Source organism: Gymnogyps californianus, chromosome 1 (assembly GCF_018139145.2).
Source record: "Gymnogyps californianus isolate 813 chromosome 1, ASM1813914v2, whole genome shotgun sequence".
Lineage (NCBI taxonomy): Eukaryota > Metazoa > Chordata > Aves > Accipitriformes > Cathartidae > Gymnogyps > Gymnogyps californianus.
Window position 1 is genome coordinate 167,952,112 of NC_059471.1, and position 14,688 is coordinate 167,966,799.

General features: G+C 36.1%; 1 protein-coding gene across 3 annotated transcripts in view; it reads left to right on the forward strand.

Annotated features, from left to right (window-relative positions):
* The window catches only part of NR2C1 (nuclear receptor subfamily 2 group C member 1), a 54,249-nt gene that overhangs the window by 28,640 nt on the left and 10,921 nt on the right, over window positions 1–14,688 (forward strand). For all 3 annotated transcript variants that reach the window (XM_050912707.1, XM_050912698.1, XM_050912715.1), the window contains 6 exons: window positions 3,050–3,131; window positions 5,856–6,035; window positions 8,488–8,635; window positions 8,737–8,827; window positions 10,145–10,329; window positions 13,349–13,511. In XM_050912707.1, coding sequence (XP_050768664.1) covers window positions 3,050–3,131; window positions 5,856–6,035; window positions 8,488–8,635; window positions 8,737–8,827; window positions 10,145–10,329; window positions 13,349–13,511 — 849 coding nt within the window. The remainder of the gene's footprint in view (window positions 1–3,049; window positions 3,132–5,855; window positions 6,036–8,487; window positions 8,636–8,736; window positions 8,828–10,144; window positions 10,330–13,348; window positions 13,512–14,688) is intronic.

Here is a 14,688-nt window from a genome sequence, read left to right on the forward strand (position 1 = left end):
TGTGTGAATTGTACTCCAAGGTAGTTTCTCAGAGAGACTATTTAGTAGGGAAGTACATTACTCAGTGGGGGTGGGAAAATAACACTAAAGGCTTTGGTTTTACTAATGTGAGATTGTAACTAGTCAGGGTTGTAACTCCCTAAACTGGTCCCCAGGGCACCTTACTCCCATGCACATTGTATGTGCTGCTTCCTTAGTCCTCACCGTCCAACTTCCAAGCTTTCTGCCCCATATCTTCGCCCAGCAAGGATGGGATGGCACTGATGTGAAGAACATGAAGAACATGCACGGAAGACTTGGGAGATGTGAGCTCCTTCAGCATGAAGTAGGAGATTACTGCACTCCAGCTAAAGCACAGTTATTGCATATTGTTTACCCATGTACATTTATGCTGCAGTTAAAATACATCAGTGTGGTAAGCCAGGCAACATTAGGATAGCTACAGTCCATTTAGTCCAGTATCTTACACTTAACGATGGCCAGAAACAGTTGCTTAAGGAAAACTATTAAAACCTGGACAAGTAAATAATGATCCTTCTGAGCATATCCTTTCACTTCCATTAGCTGATGATTTAGGGCAACGTCCTGATTTGGAGATTGCAGTGAGACCACCATATTTGATAGCTGCCACTAAAGTTTAACAACCTTTTTTGTTATTTACATAGACCATATATGCTTTGATCTGTATAATATCCTATAGTATAATTGTAAAGAATACTTTAGTTGATTTGATCTTCTGAGAGAAGTATTTAATTAGGTGTCTCTTGCACTACAAGAAACAGCTATAAAGGATCCCATTGTTTTTATAAATCACGATTATGTCCTCTTTCAAGTAATCTCTTTTCAACTGAAGACCCCTGATCTTTTTAGTTTGTGCTCTTCTGGGAGCCAGTCCACTACTCTGATTCACTACCCACATGTTGTGTAAGCCTGAAACATATCTCTCTATTATATATTACATATTTTTTTTGAAACTCACAAATCTTTGCAAATGGGCGTCCAAGGTCCTTGCTCCAAAGAATTTGATTGCTATGAATAGGGGAGCAGTAGCGAAAGCCAATCCCATTGAGAGGCATTTAAGCATGTTTAGTGGTCTCGTACACTTGTATTTTAAGTGAACCTCAACAAAAGTATAAACCAGTGGGATATGATTTGAAGTAATCCATATAAGAAATTATGCTCAAAGACAACTTAAGAGATGAGAAGTGTGCCACACTGGTTTAAAAGGCAAAATTCAGGAATAGAGGAAGTCTGGACAAAAAATTGAAAGCTCTAGTTCTGATTGTACAGTTCAGGCAAAATAGGTTAGTTTGAGGAGCAACAGAGTATTCTGTCACTGTAGTTAGATTGTTCTATTGTCAGCTAATATTTATGGGTAGAGATTTCTTTTTTCCACTTAAAGTTCGTGAAATACAGAGTGCCATTCATTTGTTGTTCAACTGCATCCCTCTTTGGGATCTTTCATATTTTCTCCCCTAAACGGTCTTTTCATCTGCAATTTCACCTTTGTTGTTGTTCTTCTGTAGCCTTCACTTGAAATGCCCATTCATTTGCTCTGCAAAAAACCTCTCTTTTATTGCATCTTATCTTTACATTGACTCACTTGGCAAGGCCCTTTCTCCCATCATCTATTTTACCTTCAGTGGCTCTTCTTCATCTTAATAATCAATTTTTATTCTTCATGTTCAAGGTCAGTTGATGAGTTCTCTGAGTCTGGGATTTTTATCTCCTCATGGGCCATATTCTGTAGTCCTTCCTTATGTGAAACTTCTCATTTCAGTGCAGGTTTCATTTATGGAAGGACTTAGAATTTGTTTATATATATTTTATATAATAACATGAAAATACATAATGTTAATAATGGAAATTAGGAAGGAACAAAAGGTTAATATTCTTTTAACTCATCAATATTGTTTTTTCTTAAAAAGATGTTATATTAAAAGAAAACTTAATAGATGAATCTCTGAGACAGTGTTGTTGACAAAGGCTAACTAGAAAGAAGTATGCTTGTTAAACGTTCCCATATATATCGTCTATACTATCTTCTAAACTTTCTAAAAAAAAGTGATTTCTTAATTTTCTCTGTAGAAGATAGGGTACTTTCTCTTTTGGTAAGCTATTTTTCTTTTTGTCAGAGGTCCTGTTTTGAATATGCAAAGCAAGAATGAGAGAGTCTGACTTCCTATTAAGACACAGTAGAAGTTAGAAACTCTTAAAACTTCTAAACTATAGTCTCCTTTTAATGGGAAGAATAATTTTTTCTTTTCTGCTTTACATAATCATCAAGATTATGTTTGGTTGTTACTTGTGATATGTGTGTTCCTTTTTAAAGTTGAATTTTTGCTGTGCTTTATTTATGTCACGGTGGGATAGAGTTTTTAGAGATCAAATGGAAGGCTATAGCGCCTACCCTGTAGTGCTGGGCTTCTAATATGATGTGCTTAATGAAGCTTTGCAGGTACTAGAGATAAATGAATGAGACAAGACAAGAATACTGTAATAATGTCAAACTGTTACTGAAAGCCAAACTATATACCACTTGACAGTTAATGGTAGTGTCTAGAGTACATTTCTGTTGGTCCATCATTTATGTGTTTTATTAAAAAAATGAGTTAATAAACCTGAATGTAGATTTAGTAGCCTTCACAAGGGATTTTTTTGTTCCATGTGTTTAATGCTTCAGTCTCTGTACTATGAACAAGTCATTAGGATATAAGTACAAAATTGAACAAAAGGTAAGAGTATGCAGATGCTAAATGTTTTTCAAAATGTCAGTCCATTTTGCCAAAGTAGTATTTAGATAAATGAAATCTTGAATTCTTTTCAGAAGTATTACAAGTAAAACTTTTGTTCCATCTTGAAAAGGAGCACAGTGGCATGGCAGGTAGCTCCTTTGTGTCTACGAAGGCTGTAAAATGTAGTCAAGAAAACCTTATACTTTGTAGATTTGGACCCCTATCTTAGAGAAAAACTACAAGTATGAGATGTATTTTAATCTTTCTTGATGGTAAGAAAAAGAAAAATTAAATTCTTTCACACTTTTTTCCAGATTTTAACAGACAACTCCCCCAACGAACAGGGCCTAAATAAAGTGTTTGATCTGTGTGTTGTATGTGGAGACAAGGCATCAGGTATTTACTTTTTTCTTTCTTTTTTTTTTTAAGGCGGTGCAAGTTTATAAAAGCAGTTTAAAATTCTTCTGAAGCTATATAACAGTTTGCATGCATATACATATCTATATCTATATGTGCACAAACAAAAAGGATATACTACTCTTTCAGTGGAGAATTACACTAAATGGTACTCTGGTGTCCATGAGTAGGATTTATTGTTGGTTTACATCATAAATTTAATGTTTTCTACCAGTTAATTTTTGCCTTTTTTTCTTAGGCTGATGCATTTTATTTTCTATTATAAAAATCTGGCTGATAAAATTACTTAAGCAACAATGTTGAGAGTTTTTTCTTCCTTAAAATAAGGTCATGCAGTGAACTTTGTTATTGTTGACAGGTTGTCTTAAAATACATGAGAAACCTGTTCATTATTTTAAACACAAAACCAGTAGGCAAGGAAGACTTTGCAAGTATATGAAAAAAATGCTAATATGAGATTTATGCAGGACAGTTGGTTATTTGACGAACCATTATTAAAATTGTAAAAATGCATTATAATTCCAGTGAAAAATAAACTTAAGAACGGTATATTCATATATTGCCAAAGTAGAAATGTTTCATGCACTAAATTTTGTGTAATGATATTAAAAGACTGGAAAGAAATATAGTGGGAGCAGTGCACTGGAGAACTCTGTCTCCCACATTCCCTTTGCATGTGCGCCTGCCATCAGGTGTTCCAGATCTGTCAGAGTTGGAATTACTGAGAGGATGTCTTGTCTTTTTTATTTAAAAAGAGAGAGAGAGAACTACAAGGGCTGTTCCTCAGCATGGTTTAGCTGAAAGCTCCTTTTTCTTTGCACTTTCTTTGTTACAGAAGATAATGGGGTGTAAGAGAGATGAGACATTTAACTTTGGTCTTTACTTACTTAGCTAAAATTCGTCTAAGTAGGGAAAAGGTTGCTCCATTAGAAGATTCTTATGGTTTGTCAGTGAAGTCTATATGATGGACCTCCAGTAATATCAAAATATGACAGCTGCAGTTAAATGGCCCTTTTGGAAAGCGATGGGAATAAAGTGTATAAAAATGGGGGGCCAGAGGGAAGAAGTAGTTAATGATAGGATATCATCATGAGAAGTAGTAAGATGGGGAGCAAACTTCCTAGAAAATAAAACCAATTAAAATTTTTCTACTGCGGCAAAGTTTAGCGTTAACAATATAGTTCTCAGAGCTCTAAATACACATCAGACTTCACCCATCTCAAAGGAAATTTCTGCCAAACATAAGGCAAAGATCTGGTTGGTCTGCTCCAATTGGCAAGACTCCTGTGGCTCCCCAGTGGAGGCCTGGAGTATTCCTTGAGAGGCTGGAGAGCCCAGGAACTACTCCTCCTGTCCTGGGCCAGGGATATCGAGCCGTGGTAGTGACTTCGGGAAGAGTGCCATATTTCCCTGAGCAGCTGCAGGTTCTGGGGAGCCTCCTGCCCCTGCAACTGCTTTGCAGAGACCTCCAAGCTGGAGACCAAGAAGCTACATCAAAGAGCAGGTGAAGCAGCAGCCCTGGTGCTTTGCAGGATGGATATTAAGTATTCACAATCCAACTGCTGTTAAAATGTTTCACTTAGTAATATTCTTTTAATATAGATGATGCTTTATAAATTTCATATTTTAATAGTGTGGTAATATGGTTGTGATAAAGGAATCTAGGAAACCTGTCAGAATTTCTAGAAAATTCAGGCAGATGAGATTGATGTAGCTAAAAAAAAGTTTGTGAGGAGCGAGGAAAGAATCTAAAAATATATTTTCCCTTAAATTTGTTCATATTTGAGATTTATTTCTGTAATGTGCCCTACTTAGTTCAAAGAGCAGCCTTAGTGCCTCCGCAGTATGTATTTTGAGTGTTTGTCAGTGATCTTCAGTTTTAGAATTTTTTTTTTCTTCAGGATCATAGAATTAAATTGTTGGACTTGCCAAGCATGCCTTAATCAAAACCAGTACTTTTAAGTAATATTTGTATTTTGTGCTATAGCAGAATCAAAACAATCTACTTCTGAAAAATAATTTTTAAACTTGACTTTTTTCTGTAGTATATCCTAGAAATTTTTATATGTTAGTATTATATATTAGAAAATTCACAGAAGAACTGATTTTTTAAAAAAATTATTTACCTATTTTAGATTATTCTTTCATTGAAGATGTACTGAAAGAACTAAGGATGTATCGTTACCCTCTGAGGAAAATGAAAAGCAAAAGTAAAGCTTTGAAGTGATTACCTGCTGCTGTCAAATGCCATGTTTGCACTTTCCATGGTTCCATTAGATTTAATGCATACAATTTCAACAGCTGAATTTGTAATGAGCAATAACAGGGCTTGACTGTAGGGACGTTTTTAAAAAATTGCTAAAGAGTGTATAAATGAAAAGAGTTTCTTCTGTGTTCTTGCTAACCTGTTTTCTTAGCTTTTTTTAACACTGCTGTCAACAGATTTAGCAAGAATTTAATAAGCAACTTGCCTATTTGTAAAATCTGTCCTGTTTCAGTGCTTTGAACTAGAAAAATGGTTCACTTGCTTTTTTTATGTTGTTTTATAGCCACGATATATTTTAAGATCTGTAATCTGTGGGCAAAAAAAGTGTTCTTTTTCTGGGTAAAATGGCAAATACTTTGTTTTTAATAAATATAAACTAAAAAAAAAAATATTACAGTGTGAAATTAATGTCGTGATTTACATTGTTCTGTAACTAGGGCGTCACTATGGAGCAGTAACTTGTGAGGGATGCAAAGGATTCTTTAAAAGGAGTATACGGAAGAATTTAGTTTATTCGTGCCGAGGAACAAAAGACTGTGTCATTAACAAACACCACCGGAATCGATGTCAGTACTGTAGGCTGCAGAGATGCATCGCGTTTGGGATGAAACAAGATTGTAAGTCTGAATAAGTGTAAATTATTTTAGCTGGCAGCTATGTTAAAATTTGTGCTGCAAAAGATATGCTTTGTATTAATACAAATTGTTATCTTGATTTTATATTTTTAAATCGTTGTATCTTTTTCCTTTAAAGAATTGTACCAGTTTGGTGTATCAGAAGTCTGAAATGTTTTCAAGCATACATACTGCTTGACAAACTTAATAAGCACATTGCATGTGGTAAAAGTGAATGAATTGTTATTCCTAGGTGGCAAATGTCAAGCATGTCTCCATCTTTGGTTTTTATATACGCAGTTCAATTTTTCTATGCGTAACTTAAGCTACTGAATGTTTTGAATCCTTCTACCTTCTTGTCAGTCTTTCCACAACTGAAATTGCTGTTCACTTTGGGGAAAGCTCTGCAGAGACAGTTATTCACAAAGCTGAGATCCGTAGTGATCCCGAGTTCAGTTGTTACAGATTCCTGCAGATTTCAAGTTCCTTTTTAGATTTCCATACATTGGATGTAGCGATATTGCAATACCCCAGCAGTATCAGAATACTAAATATGCAGAAAATCAAGCAATATACGAATTCTTCAGCCCTGATACTGCCATGCTGTTGCTATATGCGCAGTATTAGTCTTGTGCTCTGCTCTCTGCCATCCAGCTCTATTTTGCTGACCCTCTTGAACCTCTGTGGACATTCCCCTCCTTACAGCCCTGCTTCTGTCAGCAGAAACCAGTAACACTTTTCCAGCACAGAGGAAATTAATTCAGAAAGGGAGGAAAAGCTGGGGCAGTGAAAGTGGATCTTTACCTCTTTACCCTCTAGTTCAGCTGGTGGTACTTTGTCCTTCCACAGAAGACTTTTCAAGCAGAACAAAATTGCTGGAGTTGGGGGTCAGAAGGCAGGAAAAGGATCTCTGGGTGGTTGGGGAATACTGAGCGGAGGAGAGGATTGTTTTGGGATAAGAAGTCTTATTCGTCTGTGGAGTGGGGAGAGGAAAGAAAACTCAGCACCGTCTTGTACTGTAGCTCCCTCAGTGGGGTTATTTGTCCCTTGAAGAAGTCTTGGCCCTTTCTCAGCAAACTCAGATCCAGCTGGTGAGCACAGGGTTAGCAAAGGAAGATGAAAGACTTTTGCCTCCATCTCCCACCCTTTCAAAGCACCCTTTGGGGGTTATGGGCTAGCTTTAATGGCATTGTCAATACTTGATGATATTATGACATTTGATTTTATGATACTTATCAGTGTGAAAATTCGAATAGTATCACAGTGTACTACTAACTTGAAAGCTTTTTAATTTTTTTCTTTAGTTACACATTTTCCAAAACTGCATAATTGAAGAAAAAAATAGTTAGTTTTTTTGCTATTTGCCTTTGTGTTTTAAAATAACGAACATTCAGGATTCTCTTTATAGGCTTAAGCAGTTTCTCTGTGCAGTACAATTTTAAAGAGGCTCTGCTAGCCAGTAGCCAGTGCTTATCAAGCTGGTGAATTGATGCATATTTTAAATTACATATAGGCCTGGTTTGTGACTCTCCTTCAGGATCTTACTCCAATCTATAAAATGACTTGCACCACTTTCAAATTGTGGAAGAACAACTTATTGCATATTTTTAAAAGATTTGTACTTTGTAAATATCTTTTATTAATTAAATTTTACAGTAACAATGTTATGTTACCTTTATGTTATTTTTCAGAAATTAAATTTTCCTTTTAAACTTTTAAAATCAAACTGTAAACTGGTTTCTTTTGGCTTTATTCTGTAGAGCTAGAGATTTTCCCATAGGGTATAATACTGTAAGTTTCATTTTAATGTTCTCTAACCTATCCAAAGCAAAGTGATGTACCTGTAGGCTAAAGCCCAGATTCATTCCACCTAGTTTCACTGAGCTATTCAAATTAAAAATCTGCTGCTTCTCTGAAATCAGTGATTGTGGGTCAGGATGTCACCCAGATCTTAAATGGTCTGAACTGAACTTTGTGAATGTCCTTTCCCTCTGTATTGTCTAAGGTCCTAACTTGAGAAGCTTCTTTAAGTGCATAGTTATGTGGGTTCAACCCAGAACCCCAATCCATGGAAAAGGGTACCATGAGTCCTTTACAAATGAACTGAGAGTGTGGGATAGTGAAATTGAGAGGAGAAGCCATAAGCCTCCACTTAAAGATCCAAATTAAAAATAACATGTAAGAGGATTTCTCCCTTAATTGTAACTTGAAAAATTTAGTGTCTGTATGTTTGGTCTCAGACTTTGACTACTACATCATTTCATTAAGAACATATCAAATCAGTGTGTTGTTTTTTACCCAAGTTGTTAGCTTACTGGTTATGGGAATTTTATTATTTTTTTTTTAGTTATTTTCAGAATCATTATTAAAATTACAGATTAAATAGAGAAAAAAAGGATTATTTCTTAGTCTGTAATTTGGGATGTGACTTAATAGTTGCATATTGTTTTGTTAGCTGTGCAGTGTGAGAGGAAACCTATTGAAGTGTCAAGAGAAAAATCTTCAAACTGTGCAGCTTCTACAGAAAAGATCTACATTCGGAAAGATCTTCGTAGTCCGTTAGCTGCAACTCCAACTTTTGTAACAGACAATGAAACAGCAAGGTATGTGAATTCTACTCAGAAGCAGCTATCTCTGTTTCCTGAAACAGGAGAAATTGATTTTAAAATTAATCAAAATTAAAATGTGTGCTGTTTTGTGTCAGATCAACAGGTCTGCTGGAATCGGGAATGTTTGTTAACATTCATCAGTCTGCAATAAAAAGTGAACCTACTGTGCTGATGACTCCAGATAAGGTATATGATGATATGACTGATATATTCAGTAGAGTTGATTGCTGTAATTGTGTATGTAGGGAGGGAAGGGTGTTCTGTTTTGTTGTACTTCTGTTTTGTTAAATTCATTTTCAAAACACTCCTTTACAACATTAGCCAGAGTTGCAAATGCCTTCTCTTCACAAGAATGCTTTTAGCGTTGCATAGAAAAAATGCTAAAACCCCTACAAAGTAAATGCCTTCCTCCATGTTTTTAGAGAGTTTTAAGGGCTGCATTATTTTTCTTTGTATTGGGCGATACTGACACTTGGATATTTCTTTTGTACCAATGAAGTGAGGTGTTTGCAAAACCTCACATGGCATTATCACAGTGCATTTCATAAATACTGTTAGGTTTCTTTCCCCTGAATCGCTAATTTTTTTGCAAAGCTAATAAGAGCTATCTCAGCAACAATCTTATTTCTGAGCTGGTTTTCCTTTGTTTCCATTTTGTTACACTTACTGATCCACTAAAGCCATGTGGTAACTTCCCTACACATGCACAGTAGGAAGCTTTTGTATTTTTCTAGCTGCTATTAAATTACCTCATACTGTTTTCATGCATTTTGCCTCGCTTGCTCTGTCTGCAGAGGGCCCCATCAAAAGTTGTTTATTCCATTTCACTTTTCTGGCTCTGTCTGTAGAGTATGACAACGCAAGCTAAATGACCTGTAGCATGCTGGTGTTAGCAGCAGCATACTTGTCTGTAATCATGCACTTTCCTTATTAATTTTTTTTTTCTGGGGCAGGGTGGGAAACATGTCTTACTGCCTCTTTGCGTTGCTGGTCTGTACTGAATCACCTTGCTCCCTTGCAGTTAAATAAAGACGTAAAAACCAAAAAGGCTGCAGCAGAGTTCTTTTTCTGCTTGCTTTTAAAGGTGACTTGTTATCTATTCCTTCTTTTCAAACATCCTCCTACCCTATTACTACTGACTCATTTACACAAGGAAGGAAGGAAGATGCTAAAAATGTAATCTAGTGCACTCTTATAGTCCTGGTGACTGACTAGTGAGTGGAGATGATAAATTCTCTTTCTGCACTTGCTTACCATCTGTAGCATTCTTTCTGAAAGAAATAGATAGCTATTACTTGTAAAAGTAAATGTCTAAGTATTTCATATTTTAGAAGCAGTACAGTGTCTAATTGCTGCATTATGATTACCCATTTACTGAAAACAGTAATTTTCTTACAGGTCTATTCACATGCTCAATTCTTCATTTATGTAAAAGTTAGATTCTTCTATTGCAAGTTAACTGCTGCCAATATGAGAGAATTAAAAGCTATACTTTTCCCTTAGGTTGAAACATGTCAGGGAGATTTAAGTACACTGGCAAACGTGGTGACTTCATTAGCAAATCTCAGTAAATGCAAAGACATGTCACAAAGCAGTACAGAGCTATCTATGATTGAGAGTTTAAGTAATGGAGATGCATCATTATCTGAACTCCAGCAAGAAGAACAAGCTAGTAGTGATGTTACAAGGTAAGGCATGTTACCCTTGAAAATATTATTCTTTTCAAGAAGGTCTCTGTCAATGCAGACCATTAATTAAATCATCACAGTGTAGGAAATTTATCTGCATTAAAAATAATAGTAATAACAGCCTAAGCTCATGTAGAACATAAATCTTGTAAGATTCTTCCAAGTGAAATCATAAGGAAGTTCCATTTGAGAAATAAATACTTCTAGTTGTTTGTACTTGAAATGAATTTCAATGTAAATGTTACAGCTGATTTTCTGTGCTAGATCTTGTACTATAGTCTTAGTACGTTGTATCATCCTGGAAAACTGTTTCTTAGAGATCTCATCTGTGTAAGTAGTTTAATGCCTGTAACTATTAATCACCTTAAAAGCTTGAAAAGCATTTTCTTTTTGCACAGAAGTCACAGAATTCTCACCATCAGTACCAATACATTCACTGAATATCTTACAAACTTGTGTCTCGCACTGGTTTTAACTGAGCCATTTTGGTGAGCATATGTGTAAGATATTCTGTGTAGTACATGCTCAGTTACTCCGTCAATCACAGTCATGTTCTTCCTTGGTTGTCATCGCATGCAAGCTTCTGACAGATGTCCCAGCAATATTCCTTTACACACCATCTACATTGTACATGCTCTTTTGAAAATGTGTATGTGGAGTAAATCCATCAAGGAAAAAAAGATTGGTATGTAGTGAAGTAGTTTGTACTGACTGAAATACAAGATTTCCCCTATGGTCTCTACTGCTTTGTATAATCGCAAGCAGAATGCATTTGTTCTGCTCCTTTCTTTATATGCTGCTTAGAAAGTCAATGTGACTTTATATAGGTGCTGACTGGGGCCTTTGCTGAGTCCTCCTAGATAAAAAATACAAGAATATGCTGTGTAAATAGTATTGTTGTACATGCTGATAAATTTCATTCAATACTATGGCTGCTCAAAAGATGTAGTAATCTTTCATTTCTTTATTTCCTAGCACTTTCAGGTGCTTGCTTTTGCCAACTTCAGTGTTTCTGTTCCGTTTTAAAAATCTCTCCACGAAAGGTCATCAAGTTCTCTCAGCCAGAGAGCTTTGAAAGAGCTCTGACTCAGCTTAACGCGTACTCTTGTCCAGGAGGTTACCTAATACATTTCCAGTGGGAAGGTTCAGGTTAATATTCCTGTGAAAGGGAGGTTGTTACCCAAGCAGAAACTAAAATTTTTATCTTCTCTTTGATTTCCTTGCCAGGCCCTATGCCAGCTTGATCTAACAGACACAGATGTTTATTGAAGAAAAGGAGTTTAAGGGATTTCAGGAAGCAAGTTTCATCCATCCATGTTTTTCATGTATTTTATTATATTCCATTGCTTGCAGCTACAGTAGTTAAGCTTTCACTTTTGCTGACACAAATTTAGTGTACAACTTTGCTGCTAGCATTCTGCTGCTTTTATATTGTAATGTTATATGCCTTGTCCTCTAATGGTTTCATTATCTATGTTCATTTTTTACAGCTTATCAGCAGTCTTGTATATCTCTTAGTGACTGAGACTGACAAAAAGAGAACCGAAGTTGTTTCTAGCAAAGGATATCGATACCATGTATTTTAATGTTGATTATACATGTGTAGGACCAAAAACTAGTTCATTTACCATCTCAAGCCTGAGGCAGTGTCAGCAGTTCTTTTATTGTGATTTTTCTTTTGGTTGTAAATGGTTATGTCAAACATAGTAAACATTTAGATTTTTTTAGCATGTTAATAAATTTAGATAGCTAGGGAGTGTGGGGGAAGAGAAAGTGGCAAAGTTCTACTCCAGACTTTGGCATTAAATCAGTGATTTTAGATTCTGTGGTGGTGTGGTTTAGGCCCAGCCAGCAACAAAGCAGCACCACGCAGCCGCTCGCTCACTCCTCCCCCACCCCCACCCCCCACCGCCCCCGGCGGGATGGGGAGGAGAAAATATAACAAAAGGCTCGTGAGTCGAGACAGGGACAGGGAGGGATCACTCACCAGTTATGGTCACAGGCAAAACATACTCGACTTGGGGAAACAGAAATCAATTTAATTTGTTACCAATCAAATCAGAGTAGAATAACGAGAAATAGAACCATATCTTGAAAACACACCTTCTTCCCACCCTTCTTCCCGGGCTCAGCTTTGCTCCCGATACCTTTACCTCCTTCCCCGCAGCGGCACAGGGGGACAGGGAATGGGGGTTGCGGTCAGTCCTCCTCAGGGGGAGGACTCCTCACACTCTTCCCCTGTTCCAGGTACTCTCAGGATATGTCATCTGTCTGTAGGCAGTGATCAAGTCTGTATATTTTTGATTGATGATTTATCAGTTGTGGTTCTCAGGTGTATTTGTGAACAGAAAGACAACAGATCTGGTATCAAGCAGCAAAATAATGAGTAATATACCTGTGCTTGTCCTGACATCTCCCCCATAATGTTTGTGCATATGACAGGAGTCACTGCCCCACATCAAAGGGTACTAAGGATGATCTTGAAAGCATGAGAGTGCTTTCTCTTACATATTTCAAAACAGTCTTTTCAAATTAAGTTGAATAACCTAACCACAACTCATTACTTTAAAAAAAAAAGCTTATTCTGTTTGTGCTTCATAGCAGCAAAAATCTGTGAAATTTATACATGCATTAAGTTGCTTTAACAGCAGTCTGATGATCATGTCCTCAAAACGCTCATGCCAGCACTCTCAGTAAACATCACTAAAGAGATCTTGAAAGGCAAACTGTGATTCAGCAGCACAATCAATATGTCAAAACTGTGAATTTGTTGGCAACTAGTGTGAACAGGATCTGCTGCTAATTTTTGTTTCAGAGCCGCTGTAAGTTGGAGTTTTCAGGGATTTTGTTCGGTGGAGTGTCAGGAAAAGCATGCTACTGACTTTTATTTTTCAAATCTGGTGCTTTGAAACAGACATCTAAATACAGATTTCAGACATGTACAGGTTCCTCCTAAATTGAAATGGTCTCTAAAATGAAATTTTCTTTTTTTGTTTGTTTGTTTGTTGTGATCTTACAGGGCATTTGATACTCTTGCAAAAGCATTAAATCCAGGAGAGAGTGCAGCATGCCAGAACTCTGAAAGTATTGAAGCCAGTGTACAGCTGATTGGTGGAGAAACAAGCATGAATATCGTTGAAATAGAGGGGCCACTACTCAGTGATGCACATGTAGCATTCAGGGTACTTAATACTTTTATACTGTTGACTATTTATAACCATTTTAACATAGGAATATAAAATAATGATCTGATTAAATTTTATTTTGAATTTCTTGGAAGTGTAACTATTTGTTCAGGTATTGGCATTCATTTCTGATGAATGCACCACTTTTGTTCACTGGTTAACTGTTTGCTTTGGAAAATGTACAGCTGCACTGTATTTTATAGTATATAGTATATAGTATTATATAGTTTTTATATATAAGCTATTTTATAGCTTCTTACCTTAAAAATACTAGGTAATCCATGCAAAAGGATTTACATAGACAAGTGTCACATGAAGCAGAGTGTCAGCATCCACATTCTCACTTGTTAACAGGTGGATCTGATGCAGTCTGCAAATGGATTTTGAGACTCTTAAGTGTATTTGTCAGTTTCTCCTTTGTGTATATACCCTATTTTAGTATGGTATTAATTGACTTTAATCATTAAGGGAAAATATGGTTTCTTTGTTAGTGAGCCATACATTTTCTGGCTTTATTTCTCATTTTACGAGCCTGCAGAAATTCTTCTATCCATTTTTTTCATCTTCTTATTATTCATGGACAAATGAAAAAGCTTGCTCATCTGAAAACTTCTTCAGTACCAGGCATTTTATTACTTTGCCCTTCTCATCAGCACATGTTTTGATCACTCAAATAAACACCTCTCTAATGCAAATGTCAGGGCTTTTTTTAAATTGTGTTAGCCAAACCATTACGTTAAGAAGTATTAATTTCTGAAGATAGGTCAAATCCCACTTTCTTCACATATGCAGGTAACGCCACTGATTTTACTCATGTATGTTGAGAAAGGTAGAGCTGGTGCTTTCTGATGTATATTTATTATATATTTAGGACTTGGGAGCAGCTGTATATTAGGTATTTTACACATCAAAAGATTTTTGCTGTATTTATTTGAAAAATATTAATTAAAAGTACAAAAAAACATGTTTTGTGAAATATAATTCACACACACACACTCTCCCCAGGAACTGTGGTAACTCCTCTAATTTTTCAGGCCACTTATTCCGCTCCTCTGGGGGAAGCTTTAGAAAGTAATGATGCCTCTGTGTTTATATTTTTAAAGTATCTATCTATATATAAATGTAAGCAACATCATTCTAATTACAATGATTCTTCTAAAACTTTTATTCTTTG